The sequence below is a fragment of the Taudactylus pleione genome, unplaced genomic scaffold (assembly GCF_031769625.1).
Source record: "Taudactylus pleione unplaced genomic scaffold, aTauple2 ptg001243l, whole genome shotgun sequence".
NCBI lineage: Eukaryota > Metazoa > Chordata > Amphibia > Anura > Myobatrachidae > Taudactylus > Taudactylus pleione.
In genome coordinates this window covers 130,320-151,116 of record NW_028285643.1, presented here as the reverse complement: position 1 = coordinate 151,116, position 20,797 = coordinate 130,320, and the positions used below count along the sequence as shown (strand labels likewise).

At 46.8% G+C, this 20,797-nt stretch overlaps 1 protein-coding gene across 3 annotated transcripts in view; it reads right to left on the bottom strand.

Annotated features, from left to right (window-relative positions):
• ARAP1 (ArfGAP with RhoGAP domain, ankyrin repeat and PH domain 1) overlaps positions 1 to 20,797 on the bottom strand; it is a 256,390-nt gene that overhangs the window by 127,317 nt on the left and 108,276 nt on the right. For all 3 annotated transcript variants that reach the window (XM_088462450.1, XM_088462451.1, XM_088462452.1), the window contains exon 12: positions 14,264 to 14,446. In XM_088462450.1, the coding sequence (XP_088318576.1) occupies positions 14,264 to 14,446 (183 nt within the window). The remainder of the gene's footprint in view (positions 1 to 14,263; positions 14,447 to 20,797) is intronic.

The following is a 20,797-nucleotide window of genomic DNA, read 5'->3' as shown; positions in this document are numbered from 1 at the left end:
GCTCCCCCACTGTATGTCATCTGTCCCTAACCTGACTGCTCCCCCACTGTATGTCATCTGTCCCTAACCTGACTGCTCCCCCACTGTATGTCATCTGTCCCTAACCTGACTGCTCCCCCACTGTATGTCATCTGTCCCCAATCTGACTGCTCCCCCACTGTATGTCATCTGTCCCTAACCTGCCTGCTCCCCCACTGTATGTCATCTGTCCCTAACCTGACTCCTCCCCCACTGTATGTCATCTGTCCCTAACCTGACTGCTCCCCCACTGTATGTCATCTGTCCCTAACCTGCCTGCTCCCCACTGTATGTCATCTGTCCCTAACCTGACTGCTCCCCCACTGTATGTCATCTGTCCCCAACCTGACTGCACCCCCAATGTATGTCATCTGTCCCTAACCTGACTGCTCCCCCACTGTATGTCATCTGTCCCTATCCTGACTGCTCCCCCACTGTATGTCATCTGTCCCTAACCTGACTGCACCCCCACTGTATGTCATCTGTCCCTAACCTGACTGCACCCCCACTGTATGTCATCTGTCCCCAATCTGACTGCTCCCCCACTGTATGTCATCTGTCCCTAACCTGCCTGCTCCCCCACTGTATGTCATCTGTCCCTAACCTGACTCCTCCCCCACTGTATGTCATCTGTCCCTAACCTGACTGCTCCCCCACTGTATGTCATCTGTCCCTAACCTGCCTGCTCCCCACTGTATGTCATCTGTCCCTAACCTGACTGCTCCCCCACTGTATGTCATCTGTCCCCAACCTGACTGCACCCCCAATGTATGTCATCTGTCCCTAACCTGACTGCTCCCCCACTGTATGTCATCTGTCCCTATCCTGACTGCTCCCCCACTGTATGTCATCTGTCCCTAACCTGACTGCACCCCCACTGTATGTCATCTGTCCCTAACCTGACTGCACCCCCACTGTATGTCATCTGTCCCTAACCTGACTGCTCCCCCACTGTATGTCATCTGTCCCTAACCTGACTGCTCCCCCACTGTATGTCATCTGTCCCTAACCTGACTGCTCCCCCACTGTATGTCATCTGTCCCTAACCTGACTGCTCCCCCGCTGTGTGTCATCTGTCCCTAACCTGACTGCTCCCCCGCTGTGTGTCATCTGTCCCTAACCTGACTGCTCCCCCGCTGTATGTCATCTGTCCCTAACCTGACTGCTCCCCCACTGTATGTCATCTGTCCCTAACCTGACTGCTCCCCCACTGTATGTCATCTGTCCCTAACCTGACTGCACCCCACTGTATGTCATCTGTCCCTAACCTGCCTGCACCCACGCTCCCCCATTGTATAGCAAATTAGTGCTATAGAAATGATCATTAATATCAGGGTAAATGGGGGTAACCTACAATGCGTCTCAGGATAATGGTATTTAGGGCCTGATACAGAGATGGACGCTATCTAGTCGCATCATTGTATGAATAAGACGCATCTGAAGGTAAAAAGACACACGAAAAGACGCTTAGCGCTACAGAGTCACACTAAGCTCCCGCGTTGTGGCGTAACGTAGCGCACGGAGGATAGATGTATGTGGGCACATCTGTAGTGCCGTGCGCAAATATGCAAATATCGCAGCCACCGGGATTTGTACTGTGACGCCCACTTGCAGTATCTCAAGCCCGCCACTTGTGTACAAGGACGCAGCCATCAGACGCACATCAGTCCATCGTCAAACTTCTCAGTGACCCTACGGCAGCGCAGAATGGCTGACGGTACTAAGATGATGGGGCCTGCATGCTGTGACACGACCCTGAAACGGTCGCAACACGCCTGCGTTTAAGTCATCACCCCCCCTTTATCACCCACAAATGGTCCCTGTCAATCACTTTGCAAATAAATCCTCTCTGCGACCGCTGTGACAAGACGATCGCAGCACATGCGCCGTGGACTCCAACAAATGCGCAGAAGAGAAAAACATTGTTTATTTGCGAGACAATTGGCTTTGCTTCCGTCTATGAATCGGTCCATTACTACAGTGTAGTTACTATTATTGTGGTGAGGGCACCCTAATGACATCTAGCAGTGATCAGTCCGTTACTACAGTGTAGTTACTATTATTGTGGTGAGGGCACCCTAATGACATCTAGCAGTGATCAGTCCGTTACTACAGTGTAGTTACTATTATAGTGGTGAGGGCACCCTAATGACATCTAGCAGTGATCAGTCCGTTACTACAGTGTAGTTACTATTATAGTGGTGAGGGCACCCTAATGATATCTAGCAGTGATCAGTCCGTTACTACAGTGTAGTTACTATTATTGTGGTGAGGGCACCCTAATGACATCTAGCAGTGATCAGTCCGTTACTACAGTGTAGTTACTATTATTGTGGTGAGGGCACCCTAATGACATCTAGCAGTGATCAGTCCGTTACTACAGTGTAGTTACTATTATAGTGGTGAGGGCACCCTAATGACATCTAGCAGTGATCAGTCCGTTACTACAGTGTAGTTACTATTATTGTGGTGAGGGCACCCTAATGACATCTAGCAGTGATCAGTCCGTTACTACAGTGTAGTTACTATTATTGTGGTGAGGGCACCCTAATGACATCTAGCAGTGATCAGTCCGTTACTACAGTGTAGTTACTATTATTGTGGTGAGGGCACCCTAATGACATCTAGCAGTGATCAGTCCGTTACTACAGTGTAGTTACTATTATTGTGGTGAGGGCACCTTAATGACATCTAGCAGTGATCAGTCCGTTACTACAGTGTAGTTACTATTATAGTGGTGAGGGCACCCTAATGACATCTAGCAGTGATCAGTCCGTTACTACAGTGTAGTTACTATTATTGTGGTGAGGGCACCCTAATGACATCTAGCAGTGATCAGTCCGTTACTATAGTGTAGTTACTATTATTGTGGTGAGGGCACCCTAATGACATCTAGCAGTGATCAGTCCGTTACTACAGTGTAGTTACTATTATTGTGGTGAGGGCACCCTAATGACATCTAGCAGTGATCAGTCCGTTACTACAGTGTAGTTACTATTATTGTGGTGAGGGCACCCTAATGACATCTAGCAGTGATCAGTCCGTTACTACAGTGTAGTTACTATTATTGTGGTGAGGGCACCCTAATGACATCTAGCAGTGATCAGTCCGTTATTACAGTGTAGTTACTATTATTGTGGTGAGGGCACCCTAATGACATCTAGCAGTGATCAGTCCGTTACTACAGTGTAGTTACTATTATTGTGGTGAGGGCACCCTAATGACATCTAGCAGTGATCAGTCCGTTACTACAGTGTAGTTACTATTATTGTGGTGAGGGCACCTTAATGACATCTAGCAGTGATCAGTCCGTTACTACAGTGTAGTTACTATTATAGTGGTGAGGGCACCCTAATGACATCTAGCAGTGATCAGTCCGTTACTACAGTGTAGTTACTATTATTGTGGTGAGGGCACCCTAATGACATCTAGCAGTGATCAGTCCGTTACTATAGTGTAGTTACTATTATTGTGGTGAGGGCACCCTAATGACATCTAGCAGTGATCAGTCCGTTACTACAGTGTAGTTACTATTATTGTGGTGAGGGCACCCTAATGACATCTAGCAGTGATCAGTCCGTTACTACAGTGTAGTTACTATTATTGTGGTGAGGGCACCCTAATGACATCTAGCAGTGATCAGTCCGTTACTACAGTGTAGTTACTATTATTGTGGTGAGGGCACCCTAATGACATCTAGCAGTGATCAGTCCGTTATTACAGTGTAGTTACTATTATTGTGGTGAGGGCACCCTAATGACATCTAGCAGTGATCAGTCCGTTATTACAGTGTAGTTACTATTATTGTGGTGAGGGCACCCTAATGACATCTAGCAGTGATCAGTCCGTTATTACAGTGTAGTTACTATTATTGTGGTGAGGGCACCCTAATGACATCTAGCAGTGATCAGTCCGTTACTACAGTGTAGTTACTATTATTGTGGTGAGGGCACCCTAATGACATCTAGCAGTGATCAGTCCGTTACTACAGTGTAGTTACTATTATAGTGGTGAGGGCACCCTAATGATATCTAGCAGTGATCAGTCCGTTACTACAGTGTAGTTACTATTATTGTGGTGAGGGCACCCTAATGACATCTAGCAGTGATCAGTCCGTTACTACAGTGTAGTTACTATTATTGTGGTGAGGGCACCCTAATGACATCTAGCAGTGATCAGTCCGTTACTACAGTGTAGTTACTATTATTGTGGTGAGGGCACCCTAATGACATCTAGCAGTGATCAGTCCGTTACTACAGTGTAGTTACTATTATTGTGGTGAGGGCACCCTAATGACATCTAGCAGTGATCAGTCCGTTACTACAGTGTAGTTACTATTATTGTGGTGAGGGCACCCTAATGACATCTAGCAGTGATCAGTCCGTTATTACAGTGTAGTTACTATTATTGTGGTGAGGGCACCCTAATGACATCTAGCAGTGATCAGTCCGTTATTACAGTGTAGTTACTATTATTGTGGTGAGGGCACCCTAATGACATCTAGCAGTGATCAGTCCGTTATTACAGTGTAGTTACTATTATTGTGGTGAGGGCACCCTAATGACATCTAGCAGTGATCAGTCCGTTATTACAGTGTAGTTACTATTATTGTGGTGAGGGCACCCTAATGACATCTAGCAGTGATCAGTCTAATACTCTGCGCAGCAGCAGTAACACATTACAGAACAAAGAGGAGTTAAACAAATGCTTTTATTCTCTTACAGTAAATACGTGGGTGGTCTGTGAACTTCATACTACAGCGTGATGGTCTCTGCGAGACGGGTTTAACTCTTAACTCATTGTGCGGGACAGTATCTCGCTGCAAAAGGACTGGAACGTTGGCCAGAAAATGGCAGCTCCAGTTTAAATGAGAAAAGTGTATTGGGTCGCATTAATGGTTACGCTATTTTACACTTTAAATAGAAATTAAATGGTGGAAATTGGACAGCGCTTTATAAACACTATTAGACAATACATACTGTGCCACTATACAGCAATGAAGATGTTTGTCACGATTTGCAGGGGATAAGGGTATATCAGCGCCACGCACAGCGGAGGCAGATGCCACACCCCTATCAGGCGGTCACGATTCAGCCTGTGGCAGTATGCCATGTAACACAGTGCCCAGTGTCAGGCAGCTGCTGCAAGAGTCCATATAATCCTGTGATTGATAAAGATGGGGATAGATGGGCGCAATGCAAATATATATGTAGTTCTGTGCGATTCTCTGGTCAGACCATATAGGGACAACCTAGTTAGTATGTAAAATATATGAGTGGATATGTCTAACGAGCTTTTCATGCCACGGACTGTGCTGGTGACAAGGTGAGCACAGGAAGGGTTATTTACTGTAAGGGCAGTGACAGTATAGAGACGCAGAGCTGTTGCCCAATTTATTGGATTTAGAAGTAATTTGGAGCTGTTCTTTGCAGGAAATGGCGCCTGCAGTGACCAATATTACATTGTGTTATTGGGGTGGATAATCCAGCGAAATAATCGGATTGGTTTATGGGGCAGGAAGGATTTATTGATGGGGGTTTTAGTAGCGTGAACTTAAGGGATGTTTCTCTGTTTTATCAGCATTGCTAAGTATGGGCCTGATTCAGCCAGGATCGCAGCTGCTTATACGCACGGAATGGGCCGATTGTTGCGTTCTGCGATGTTACTCGATATTTTGCTATATTGCCAAAGTGTACGGATGTGAGTAAGGGGAAGTGGGCGTCCTTATATCAGACTGCGATCGCAATGCGAATGCACACATTTGATATTAGCAACTGCGTTGCTTGCATATGAGCAAAACAGCGATCCACGATGAATCAGGCCCTATGTAACAAGCCTTCCTTCATTTTTTCTTGGAATAAATGTCCCTACGTGAAGCGCCAGTGACTGAGGGTGGCAAGCGGGTTGATGTTGGGCTCTGCCCACGCGCAGCGGCCGCACTGCGCGTTTGCAAGCCCCGGAGCGAGAGAGAAATTCTCTCGCTCCGGGGCTCACTACAAAAGGGGCAGCTGTCGATGGTGATCGACAGCTCGCCCCGTTTTGTAGGCGTGGCGGGGGGTGTGGCTTCACAAACGGAAGCCTGCCGTTTGTGGGCGGCCCCACTGACATCACCAGTGATGTCAGTGGGAGAGCTTCCGGCTCTATTAGAGTCGGAAGCTCTCTGGGGCTTGCGGCAGATGAGACCCTACCACAAGGGTCTCGTCGCAAGCCCCGATGGTCGCGATGGTCTTGACCATCGCGACCATCAACCTGGCTGCTCGCTAAAGCTGTGGTCACCCACAGCTTAGCGAGTGGCCCGGAGGCCGGCTCTTTTTAGAGATGCGGCCGCCCTCATTCAGAGAGAGCGCTCGCATTTTGCGAGCGGCTCTGAATGAGGTCCTGAGAGCGGTCCCTGAGTCGGAGAATTGATGCACCTTAATTTTCTGAGCACTGCAAAACCGTGATTTTATTGCAGAGTAAGATTACTGACATTAGATAAATTGGCGGAGAAGACACCATTTTAGGGCCGCTCACGGTCATGTGGCGCTGCACAGCCACTTCCAAGCCCTGAAGTGAAGGATATCGGGGCTCATTCTGTATTTGAACGCATTTCGCACTTTCCGGTTGTCGGAGGTCGGTGGAGATGAGCATTGTGATGATGTAAGACAAAGCGCATGTAACCAAGACCTCCCAGGCGTCCTCTCACTATCATGTATAACTGAAGCCACAAATTAGGCTAAACCCAGCAATATTTGAAGAGAAAAGCAAAACGCTATATTTAATGACAGGGGCTGTAACAAAGTGGTAGCAGGGGGGTTTTCGATGCGACATTTACATGTTGGCGCAGTGATTCACTTCAGATTGATCTGCGTTTCCGTACACCTAAGCGCGCTCTTGGTCTGTGGAGGTGTCTCCCTATGGGGGGGAAAACAGATGCACGCCTGGACATGTACCGCGTGGATCCTAGCGGGTTGGCATGCGCCTCCTAAATGAGGCCGAGCTGTGACAACTAAGTTACCTTTTTAGATTAAAGTCAAGAATCCACCGGTGACAAAATCTGGTCTTTTTCTAGGATTCCTCCTAAAATCTGAGGTATTTGGAACAATAGCTGCAGCTGACAGTACATCAGGGAACAGAGAAAAACCAGTTCCGCAGCTGGAAGACCCGACCATCCGATATATCAGTCACAACCTGAGCTGCTGCTGGCCTGAGATATTTGCCGTAGAAGTGAGGAGGCAGACATGCGTTACCCAGAATGCACCGCTATACACTCCTGGGTCACATGACCGCGTTCTGGTAACGGTCCAAACACCTTCTGTGGCCGTGCAGATTAGCAGAAACATGGCCATTTCTGTAATTAATTCTGGAATGCTAAGATATGTTGGTGGGGAGAAATGTACAAAATTTCAAATAATTTTTCAGGTTTAGTTTAAGTTAAATAAAAACTGCGCAGCGCATTTCTACAAAGCAAGAGGCAATTCAAAGTTGCACGTCGGCCATATTTACATTTGCACTGTGGACACGGAACTAAATGTGGATATTCACCCCTATGCTGTGATGCATGCATCCATGCGCCCGCCCAGTCCCTATCCGTACGCTTGGTTAATGAGCCATCATCAATATTAGCGGGATAGATGCGTCTGAAGATCTCTGCACACAGTATGCACAATGCAGCGTAGCCTGCAATTCCACCTACTGTACATGCCCTTGCTAAACCCATCTATGTGCAACCGCGCCATTTACCACACAGCAGTTACGCCCGTTCAGCCGCAAGTGTAGATGTGATGTGTATGCCCGTGGATGTGCGCACTCAGCTGCAGAGCATGCACAGGGCCGAGAAATCAGCCCCCAAGTCTACAAAGCTGTAACTCATACTGATCCGATTAGAGAAGCTCCTCCCACCAAACATGGCCGACTGCTGGGGACTGAGAGAGAGTTATCTCAAATGGCAATGCGCACGGACCCTTCAGATTTCAGCAAACTGCACATGCACCAAATAAAAAATCATCTAATGACCCGGATCAGGTAACCACACACATGGAGAGAGATCGCCAGTGTTTACAGATTTATCTGGCCATGAACGGACCACACTTTCCAAAAAATGGGACTTTCTGACCTGTAACTGGTCTGGGAGCGTTGACTGACTTCCGCGCTCATTGCAGCGTGCGGACGGGGATTGCGACCCCTGTTTCACTTGGAACATATGCACCCACCTTGGGCCTGGTGTAAGTCCACATACTAATGATGGCAGCAGCATATGTGAGAACAGTGGGCGGCACAGGCTTCCTCATGAAGTCACAGGGATTTTTACTATACAAAGGCAGATTCCGGCACCATAATGTAGTAAGCAGGCATCCGCGGCCAGATGAAAAATTAGACGTGGATGTGCGCAATTCAAAATAAGCCCAAGTGTCACATATCTGTCCAATATCCAATACTGTATATAACATTCATCTCTATTATAAACAAGTTCCCATACTGTGTCATTAATATCTCTAGGACAGCTGAGGCCGGGGAAGCCATTGCTATTCTCTTTTAGCCATTTCAACCCTACATTCAACTCACTGAGATGACACCGTAAGGTTAAAGCTAAATAAGAAGAGCACATCTTGCAGGGAATTGGCTTACACCAAGGTTATGCAACTTCCTGAGGGACGAGAAAAACCAAGCAAGGCATGCAGGGACTTGTAGTCCTCCTCTCCCATCTACCCTTCATTGCATTAGCTGTTTCATTGCTGGGTACGCGGTCTGGCCAGGCGACAGGACTGAAGATGCAGGTGGGAGGGGGACACAAAGGCCATTATTGCCAGCCCTGCACACTGACACATTCCCCATAGCAGCTGAATCTGCTGAAGACAGAGAGAAAGAGCTCGTACACTGCGCACTCAGCAGTTCATTATCCAAAAGCGCCCGGGTACAGTACGTCTGTATAAACCCGGCTGAATGGGCAGCTTGTGTCCCGGCCGTAAATCACCATCCGTACAGTGCTGGAAATAAGCGTCACAGGCTGGAAATTCCAACAGACGAGTGTATATTTATCATGTGTCTGCATTAGGCCGGCTGACACTCTCCCCGATCGCACTGCAGATTCCTGCGATCTTACACAAAGTGCCAGGTGCAGACCATAATGGAGCCATGGAAAGCAATATATATATAGTGTCTATCATAGGATGAGAAGGTGCAGATTCTATTTGGAAAATGTTCACACTATAAAGGGTTATTTCAATTACCCGCGAATCCCTTCGCAGCGCAAGTAAGTGACACTAAATGCTGCACCTACAGTATCTCCAGGGCCCCCATAGGGCTGCGCACATGAACCCACGAGCGCGGAGAGAGATCGTGTTGCGGCTAATTGAGTTGATCCCTAAGCGAGAGATGTATCAGACCATCGAAAGAGAAAGTGGAGAAGAGAACCGCCCAGGGCGCACGATCATTATTAATGTAGATTTATTTGTGTACAGATCAGTACTAGGGTGCGGCACTTTCCTTTCTTGTCGCAGCGGCTAAACTTGTTACTTTATGTCTCTGGAGAAAGTTATGGGGCCGGGACGTTGTCCCGCAGTTATGGTAATCACTTTCATTACATCCACAGATTACAGCCCTATTTCACTCTGTGGCTTGTAATGGGTACAGGGATACAGGACCTGCGTGTGCGCGCATTTTTATTTTCATTATTTTTTCAATGTTTTTTAGATTTTTTTGTATAGATTTTTTCTAACCTACAGATATGTCCTTCCTCGTCTATCCTCCGTGCGTTATGAGTCGCGTTACACAGGGCGCATGAGAGCCGACGGCTCCCATGCGACTCAGCTGGTGCCAGGCGTCTTTTTGCTGCAAATGCGTCATAATAATAATAATAATAATAATAATATTATTATTATTATTATTATTGCAAATGCGATGCAAATAAATCACACAACCTTAAAACTACAACCCACCAATCACAAAACCCAAAAACTACAACTCACCAATCACACAACCCAAAAACTACAACCCCCCAATCACACAACCCTAAAACTACAACCCACCAATCACACAACCCAAAAACTACAACCCACCAATCACACAACCCAAAAACTACAACCCACCAATCACGCAACCCTAAAACTACAACCCACCAATCACACAACCCTAAAACTACAACCCACCAATCACACAACCCTAAAACTACAACCCACCAATCACGCAACCCTAAAACTACAACCCACCAATCACGCAACCCAAAAACTACAACCCACCAATCACGCAACCCAAAAACTACAACCCACCAATCACACAACCCTAAAACTACAACCCACCAATCACACAACCCTAAAACTACAACCCACCAATCACGCAACCCTAAAACTACAACCCACCAATCATGCAACCCAAAAACTACAACCCACCAATCACGCAACCCAAAAACTACAACCCACCAATCACACAACCCTAAAACTACAACCCACCAATCACGCAACCCTAAAACTACAACCCACCAATCACACAACCCAAAAACTACAACCCACCAATCACGCAACCCAAAAACTACAACCCACCAATCACGCAACCCTAAAACTACAACCCACCAATCACACAACCCTAAAACTACAACCCACCAATCACACAACCCTAAAACTACAACCCACCAATCACGCAACCCTAAAACTACAACCCACCAATCACGCAACCCAAAAACTACAACCCACCAATCACGCAACCCAAAAACTACAACCCACCAATCACACAACCCTAAAACTACAACCCACCAATCACACAACCCTAAAACTACAACCCACCAATCACGCAACCCTAAAACTACAACCCACCAATCACGCAACCCAAAAACTACAACCCACCAATCACGCAACCCAAAAACTACAACCCACCAATCACACAACCCTAAAACTACAACCCACCAATCACGCAACCCTAAAACTACAACCCACCAATCACGCAACCCTAAAACTACAACCCACCAATCACGCAACCCTAAAACTACAACCCACCAATCACACAACCCTAAAACTACAACCCACCAATCACACAACCCTAAAACTACAACCCACCAATCACGCAACCCTAAAACTACAACCCACCAATCACGCAACCCATAAAACTACAACCCACCAATCACACAACCCAAAACTACAACCCACCAATCACGCAACCCTAAAACTACAACCCACCAATCACACAACCTTAAAACTACAACCCACCAATCACACAACCCTATAACTACAACCCACCAATCACACAACTTTAAAACTACAACCCACCAATCATGCAACCCATAAAACTACAACCCACCAATCACACAACCCAAAACTACAACCCACCAATCACGCAACCCTAAAACTACAACCCACCAATCACACAACCTTAAAACTACAAACCCACCAATCACACAACCCTATAACTACAACCCACCAATCACACAACTTTAAAACTACAACCCACCAATCACGCAACCCTAAAACTACAACCCACCAATCACACAACCCTAAAACTACAACCCACCAATCACGCAACCCTAAAACTACAACCCACCAATCACACAACCCTAAAACTACAAACCCTAATCCATGAAGTATAAAGTAGACCTCGCCACACAGCATTTTTCTGAAGTACCAAATCTCACATTCTGAGGTCCCTCACCTCAGACACCTCATCCCCACCTTTCACCTCCTCTCATTCGGCCATTACTACTAATATGAACTACAAAAAGGATATATACTTATCATGGACACTAATGCTGGGTACACACTGGCAGATATATTGGCTGATCAATTGAACAGACAATATATCTGCTGTCCGTCGGCCAGTGTGTACCCGCGATATGTCTGTGAACCGCACCATTGGCTGTGCTGAACAGCCAATGGACAGATAAGTCTGCAGATCGCCGTACACATGTGGCAGCAGACTCGGGGAGGGGGGCGGGACACGCCTCCCGACACGCCCCCCAGGACCCGCGGGCAGAAGCAGATGATGGGCATTCAATGTGTATGAACGACCATCATCTGCAGATACAGTATATCGCTATAGTGTGTACCCAGCATTACCCTGCAGGGTCGGACTGGCCCACAGGGGTACAGGAGAAATCCCCGGTGGGCACCACTGCCTGTGGGCTCACCCCATCCTCTAGGGGTCAGGTTAGAGACGGTGCACTTGAATTATACATTGTTACTCTAATAGAAACATTACCAAGATACAGCCTCCTGCCAGTCATAGTGGGTGGTACAGACACAACCCTGTGCCCACAACATAACTAACACACTTCCTGCCAGTGACTGGAATGGAATTGTAGCTTTGCGTTCATTCATCAACTTACAATTAAGTCATCCCAGTGATAATAACTTAAATAGTTACATTTATTTAACAAAGTTATGTATTTTATATTTACTAGATCTATTGCCATATTCACAGAGTTTTTAGACACTGGCTGGTCAGTATCGGGTCCCCTATCACACATTCAGTACATTAATGTGGTATATATAGAAAGAATTACTATCATGAGCTTAATTATTAATAATTTATTACATACATTACAGTGCATTGCTGTGATCAATCTGCTATATTATCATGCATCTGTATTTACTGTATATTGATAAAGAGGCCCACGCTCTCTCTAATGGTTAGCCACGCCTCTGTAGTAGCTGGCCACACCCCCTCTGGTGGCTGACCACACCCTTTACGCACGGGCCCCAACCATTGCATTCCCCTGGTGGGCCCTTCATGCACCAGTCCGACACTGGATAAGAGATTCTGTTTATACCGGTGTATGGCCCATGTCTCAGATCATACTATAAGCCATTACTGGGATCTACAACACAATGGCGAGCATTGTGCGTTACCGTGGCATACTGCGTCTGGCTGACAGATGTGAACCTTCGGCAGACTAAACCTCTGGAATGTCTTCCAATAAGCAACAATGAGGCAGGTGCCGGCGAGATTGCTGCAAATCTTCAGTCTCCTGCTCCCAGTATATACAATGATGGCGGAAAAATAATCTATATCTAACACTCTGCCAGGCTTTAGGTCAGGCTCCGGTGGCTGTGAAGCATGCTGGGACATTGAGCCGCAGAGCCCGTGTTCCCCTTGCTTTAAATGGTGCCATAAAGCACCCTCATTGGTAAATAGCTGGAGGTACAAATACCTAATTTTCCTGATTTATGGCGAATGACCCTTCTACTTGCAATCAGACCCGTCGGATATTTATTAACCAGTTATACAAATAAAGGAATAACAGTGGCCATATTGCTTTAAAAAGACATTGGACTTCATTCAGAGTCGTATAGGAAAAGGGGCCGGATATGCAAATGATGCACACGCATGTTGCGTCCCAAAGGTCGGATCGTTAGCAGGCCGACCAAGGGGTGGATGCGGTCGGACCGCTAAAAATACGCCCACATCTCGTACGCATAGCACGTCATCTCCGGCTATTTAAGGATTAATCGCGAGCATCGGAATCCATCGGAACTTGTCGTAGAGCTTAAGGTTGACCATACCCTCTCTAAAGCTCTACGATCATGTCAGTGTAAAACCTCCCCTGTCACGTGTGCCATGACGCTACTTTGTTAATTATGCACTCCCATAAAACGCCGTTCGCATAATGAGGCACGCCTGTATTCGGATCTCCACTCCCCCGTTTTCAAGCACCTTCCCCTGTTACCACCCACAAACGCCGCAATCTGTCACTCAAAATACCGACCTGGCTGAGTTCAAGGAGAGAGAAATTTCTGATCATAGCGGGTAGTTTGCGCACGCACATTGCGAACTGTACGCATGCGCAGTTTAGCGAACATCGGCTGCGTACGACCTTGCGGCCGCTTCGACCGACTCTGAATGAGGTCCATTATACCTACAGTACTTGTTTTACATACTGTACATTATATAATTCACAGATCTTTATTCAGAGTAAAACAGGAGTGATATATATCTGACGGGTACTTACTGGAGAGATAATGCCCGTTAATTGCAGACAATGACCCTAACACTGGGTGGCGCTGTGCTATTTGGTGTCTACATATTATATATAACTTTATTCAATGTCAGCAGATATATCACTATCTCCTATTACACGCATACTACCTGTAGTAATAATAATAGTAATAATAACAGGAACAATAATGTGCTCAGATTTATGTTCTAATCTTGAGAATAACCTCTGCACAATATATTTGCTTAGAAATGTAAATTTACAATAAATATGTTTTTAGAAAGGATGAATCCCCCGTAAAAAGGAAAGTATAGCCCCCAACCCGCAGGGAGAGGTTCCGCGTCCTACCTTATTCAGCTCCACCTGGTTCCCGAAGAGCTGGTGGTATTTACGGTACTTGCCCTCGCGGTACTTTGCTGTGATGTACGTTTTCCTCTCCGCCGAGCTGCTGAACGACTCGATGGCTTCGCTCGGGGGGAAGTTGGCCGCCCAGAACTTGTTACTGACCTCGTTACCAAGTGTCAGGAACAGCTGGTGAGAGGAGACAAGGACATGGGAGCCCATTACACAGTAATCCCACACAGCAGATGGACATGATAAATAGATAATTATCTCCTCATTGTACTTCTTATGGAGCCAGGTGAGAGCTTGATCTGCACTGAGTGTGTTATGTAGGCATTATACAGGACCATACAGATATATACGCTGCTGTATCTCCCAGTTACACTGCTCCTAATCCCCTCTGCTCAGACAGGAGCTCAGCCTCATACACAGTGCACTGAGTGTGTTATGTAGGCATTATACAGGACCATACAGATATATACACTGCTGTATCTCCCAGTTACACTGCTCCTAATCCCCTCTGCTCAGACAGGAGCTCAGCCTCATACACAGTGCACTGAGGGTGTTATGTAGGCATTATACAGGACCATACAGATATATACGCTGCTGTATCTCCCAGTTACACTGCTCCTAATCCCCTCTGCTCAGACAGGAGCTCAGCCTCATACACAGTGCACTGATTGTGTTATGTAGGCATTATACAGGACCATACAGATATATACACTGCTGTATCTCCCAGTTACACTGCTCCTAATCCCCTCTGCTCAGACAGGAGCTCAGCCTCATACACAGTGCACTGATTGTGTTATGTAGGCATTATACAGGACCATACAGATATATACACTGCTGTATCTCCCAGTTACACTGCTCCTAATCCCCTCTGCTCAGACAGGAGCTCAGCCTCATACACAGTGCACTGAGTGTGTTATGTAGGCATTATACAGGACCATACAGATATATACACTGCTGTATCTCCCAGTTACACTGCTCCTAATCCCCTCTGCTCAGACAGGAGCTCAGCCTCATACACAGTGCACTGAGGGTGTTATGTAGGCATTATACAGGACCATACAGATATATACGCTGCTGTATCTCCCAGTTACACTGCTCCTAATACCCTCTGCTCAGACAGGAGCTCAGCCTCATACAGTGCACTGAGTGTGTTATGTAGGTATTATACAGGACCATACAGATATATACGCTGCTGTATCTCCCAGTTACACTGCTCCTAATCCCCTCTGCTCAGACAGGAGCTCAGCCTCATACACAGTGCACTGATTGTGTTATGTAGGCATTATACAGGACCATACAGATATATACGCTGCTGTATCTCCCAGTTACACTGCTCCTAATACCCTCTGCTCAGACAGGAGCTCAGCCTCATACACAGTGCACTGAGTGTGTTATGTAGGCATTATACAGGACCATACAGATATATAAGCTGCTGTATCTCCCAGTTACACTGCTCCTAATCCCCTCTGTTCAGACAGGAGCTCAGCCTCATACACAGTGCACTGAGGGTGTTATGTAGGTATTATACAGGACCATACAGATATATACGCTGCTGTATCTCCCAGTTACACTGCTCCTAATCCCCTCTGCTCAGACAGGAGCTCAGCCTCATACACAGTGCACTGAGGGTGTTATGTAGGCATTATACAGGACCATACAGATATATACGCTGCTGTATCTCCCAGTTACACTGCTCCTAATCCCCTCTGCTCAGACAGGAGCTCAGCCTCATACACAGTGCACTGAGTGTGTTATGTAGGTATTATACAGGACCATACAGATATATACGCTGCTGTATCTCCCAGTTACACTGCTCCTAATCCCCTCTGCTCAGACAGGAGCTCAGCCTCATACACAGTGCACTGATTGTGTTATGTAGGCATTATACAGGACCATACAGATATATACACTGCTGTATCTCCCAGTTACACTGCTCCTAATCCCCTCTGCTCAGACAGGAGCTCAGCCTCATACACAGTGCACTGAGTGTGTTATGTAGGCATTATACAGGACCATACAGATATATACACTGCTGTATCTCCCAGTTACACTGCTCCTAATCCCCTCTGCTCAGACAGGAGCTCAGCCTCATACACAGTGCACTGAGTGTGTTATGTAGGCATTATACAGGACCATACAGGTATATACGCTGCTGTATCTCCCAGTTACACTGCTCCTAATCCCCTCTGCTCAGACAGGAGCTCAGCCTCATACACAGTGCACTGAGTGTGTTATGTAGGCATTATACAGGACCATATAGGTATATACACTGCTGTATCTCCCAGTTACACTGCTCCTAATCCCCTCTGCTCAGACAGGAGCTCAGCCTCATACACAGTGCACTGAGTGTGTTATGTAGGCATTATACAGGACCATACAGATATATACGCTGCTGTATCTCCCAGTTACACTGCTCCTAATACCCTCTGCTCAGACAGGAGCTCAGCCTCATACAGTGCACTGAGTGTGTTATGTAGGTATTATACAGGACCATACAGATATATACGCTGCTGTATCTCCCAGTTACACTGCTCCTAATCCCCTCTGCTCAGACAGGAGCTCAGCCTCATACACAGTGCACTGATTGTGTTATGTAGGCATTATACAGGACCATACAGATATATACGCTGCTGTATCTCCCAGTTACACTGCTCCTAATACCCTCTGCTCAGACAGGAGCTCAGCCTCATACACAGTGCACTGAGTGTGTTATGTAGGCATTATACAGGACCATACAGATATATAAGCTGCTGTATCTCCCAGTTACACTGCTCCTAATCCCCTCTGTTCAGACAGGAGCTCAGCCTCATACACAGTGCACTGAGGGTGTTATGTAGGTATTATACAGGACCATACAGATATATACGCTGCTGTATCTCCCAGTTACACTGCTCCTAATCCCCTCTGCTCAGACAGGAGCTCAGCCTCATACACAGTGCACTGAGGGTGTTATGTAGGCATTATACAGGACCATACAGATATATACGCTGCTGTATCTCCCAGTTACACTGCTCCTAATCCCCTCTGTTCAGACAGGAGCTCAGCCTCATACACAGTGCACTGAGGGTGTTATGTAGGTATTATACAGGACCATACAGATATATACGCTGCTGTATCTCCCAGTTACACTGCTCCTAATCCCCTCTGCTCAGACAGGAGCTCAGCCTCATACACAGTGCACTGAGGGTGTTATGTAGGCATTATACAGGACCATACAGATATATACGCTGCTGTATCTCCCAGTTACACTGCTCCTAATCCCCTCTGTTCAGACAGGAGCTCAGCCTCATACACAGTGCACTGAGGGTGTTATGTAGGTATTATACAGGACCATACAGATATATACGCTGCTGTATCTCCCAGTTACACTGCTCCTAATCCCCTCTGCTCAGACAGGAGCTCAGCCTCATACACAGTGCACTGAGGGTGTTATGTAGGCATTATACAGGACCATACAGATATATACGCTGCTGTATCTCCCAGTTACACTGCTCCTAATCCCCTCTGTTCAGACAGGAGCTCAGCCTCATACACAGTGCACTGAGTGTGTTATGTAGGCATTATACAGGACCATACAGATATATACGCTGCTGTATCTCCCAGTTACACTGCTCCTAATCCCCTCTGCTCAGACAGGAGCTCAGCCTCATACACAGTGCACTGAGTGTGTTATGTAGGCATTATACAGGACCATACAGATATATACACTGCTGTATCTCCCAGTTACACTGCTCCTAATCCCCTCTGCTCAGACAGGAGCTCAGCCTCATACACAGTGCACTGAGTGTGTTATGTAGGTATTATACAGGACCATACAGATATATACGCTGCTGTATCTCCCAGTTACACTGCTCCTAATCCCCTCTGCTCAGACAGGAGCTCAGCCTCATACACAGTGCACTGAGGGTGTTATGTAGGTATTATACAGGACCATACAGATATATACGCTGCTGTATCTCCCAGTTACACTGCTCCTAATCCCCTCTGCTCAGACAGGAGCTCAGCCTCATACACAGTGCACTGAGTGTGTTATGTAGGTATTATACAGGACCATACAGGTATATACGCTGCTGTATCTCCCAGTTACACTGCTCCTAATCCCCTCTGCTCAGACAGGAGCTCAGACTCATACACAGTGCACTGAGTGTGTTATGTAGGCATTATACAGGACCATACAGATATATACGCTGCTGTATCTCCCAGTTACACTGCTCCTAATCCCCTCTGCTCAGACAGGAGCTCAGACTCATACACAGTGCACTGAGGGTGTTATGTAGGCATTATACAGGACCATACAGATATATACACTGCTGTATCTCCCAGTTACACTGCTCCTAATCCCCTCTGCTCAGACAGGAGCTCAGCCTCATACACAGTGCACTGATTGTGTTATGTAGGCATTATACAGGACCATACAGATATATACGCTGCTGTATCTCCCAGTTACACTGCTCCTAATCCCCTCTGCTCAGACAGGAGCTCAGCCTCATACACAGTGCACTGAGTGTGTTATGTAGGCATTATACAGGACCATACAGGTATATACGCTGCTGTATCTCCCAGTTACACTGCTCCTAATACCCTCTGCTCAGACAGGAGCTCAGCCTCATACACAGTGCACTGAGTGTGTTATGTAGGCATTATACAGGACCATACAGATATATACGCTGCTGTATCTCCCAGTTACACTGCTCCTAATCCCCTCTGCTCAGACAGGAGCTCAGACTCATACACAGTGCACTGAGTGTGTTATGTAGGCATTATACAGGACCATACAGATATATACGCTGCTGTATCTCCCAGTTACACTGCTCCTAATCCCCTCTGCTCAGACAGGAGCTCAGCCTCATACACAGTGCACTGAGTGTGTTATGTAGGCATTATACAGGACCATACAGATATATACGCTTCTGTATCTCCCAGTTACACTGCTCCTAATCCCCTCTGCTCAGACAGGAGCTCAGCCTCATACACAGTGCACTGAGTGTGTTATGTAGGCATTATACAGGACCATACAGGTATATACGCTGCTGTATCTCCCAGTTACACTGCTCCTAATCCCCTCTGCTCAGACAGGAGCTCAGCCTCATACACAGTGCACTGAGTGTGTTATGTAGGCATTATACAGGACCATATAGGTATATACACTGCTGTATCTCCCAGTTACACTGCTCCTAATCCCCTCTGCTCAGACAGGAGCTCAGCCTCATACACAGTGCACTGAGTGTGTTATGTAGGCATTATACAGGACCATACAGATATATACGCTGCTGTATCTCCCAGTTACACTGCTCCTAATACCCTCTGCTCAGACAGGAGCTCAGCCTCATACAGTGCACTGAGGGTGTTATGTAGGTATTATACAGGACCATACAGATATATACGCTGCTGTATCTCCCAGTTACACTGCTCCTAATCCCCTCTGCTCAGACAGGAGCTCAGCCTCATACAGTGCACTGAGTGTGTTATGTAGGCATTATACAGGACCATACAGATATATACGCTGCTGTATCTCCCAGTTACACTGCTCCTAATCCCCTCTGCTCAGACAGGAGCTCAGCCTCATACACAGTGCACTGAGTGTGTTATGTAGGCATTATACAGGACCATACAGATATATACGCTGCTGTATCTCCCAGTTACACTGCCCCTAATCCCCTCTGCTCAGACAGGAGCTCAGCCTCATACACAGTGCACTGAGTGTGTTATGTAGGCATTATACAGGACCATACAGATATATACGCTGCTGTATCTCCCAGTTACACTGCTCCTAATACCCTCTGCTCAGACAGGAGCTCAGCCTCATACACAGTGCACTGAGTGTGTTATGTAGGCATTATACAGGACCATACAGATATATAAGCTGCTGTATCTCCCAGTTACACTGCTCCTAATCCCCTCTGTTCAGACAGGAGCTCAGCCTCATACACAGTGCACTGAGGGTGTTATGTAGGTATTATACAGGACCATACAGATATATACGCTGCTGTATCTCCCAGTTACACTGCTCCTAATCCCCTCTGCTCAGACAGGAGCTCAGCCTCATACACAGTGCACTGAGGGTGTTATGTAGGCATTATACAGGACCATACAGATATATACGCTGCTGTATCTCCCAGTTACACTGCTCCTAATCCCCTCTGTTCAGACAGGAGCTCAGCCTCATACACAGTGCACTGAGGGTGTTATGTAGGTATTATACAGGACCATACAGATATATACGCTGCTGTATCTCCCAGTTACACTGCTCCTAATCCCCTCTGCTCAGACAGGAGCTCAGCCTCATACACAGTGCACTGAGGGTGTTATGTAGGCATTATACAGGACCATACAGATATATACGCTGCTGTATCTCCCAGTTACACTGCTCCTAATCCCCTCTGTTCAGACAGGAGCTCAGCCTCATACACAGTGCACTGAGTGTGTTATGTAGGCATTATACAGGACCATACAGATATATACGCTGCTGTATCTCCCAGTTACACTGCTCCTAATCCCCTCTGCTCAGACAGGAGCTCAGCCTCATAC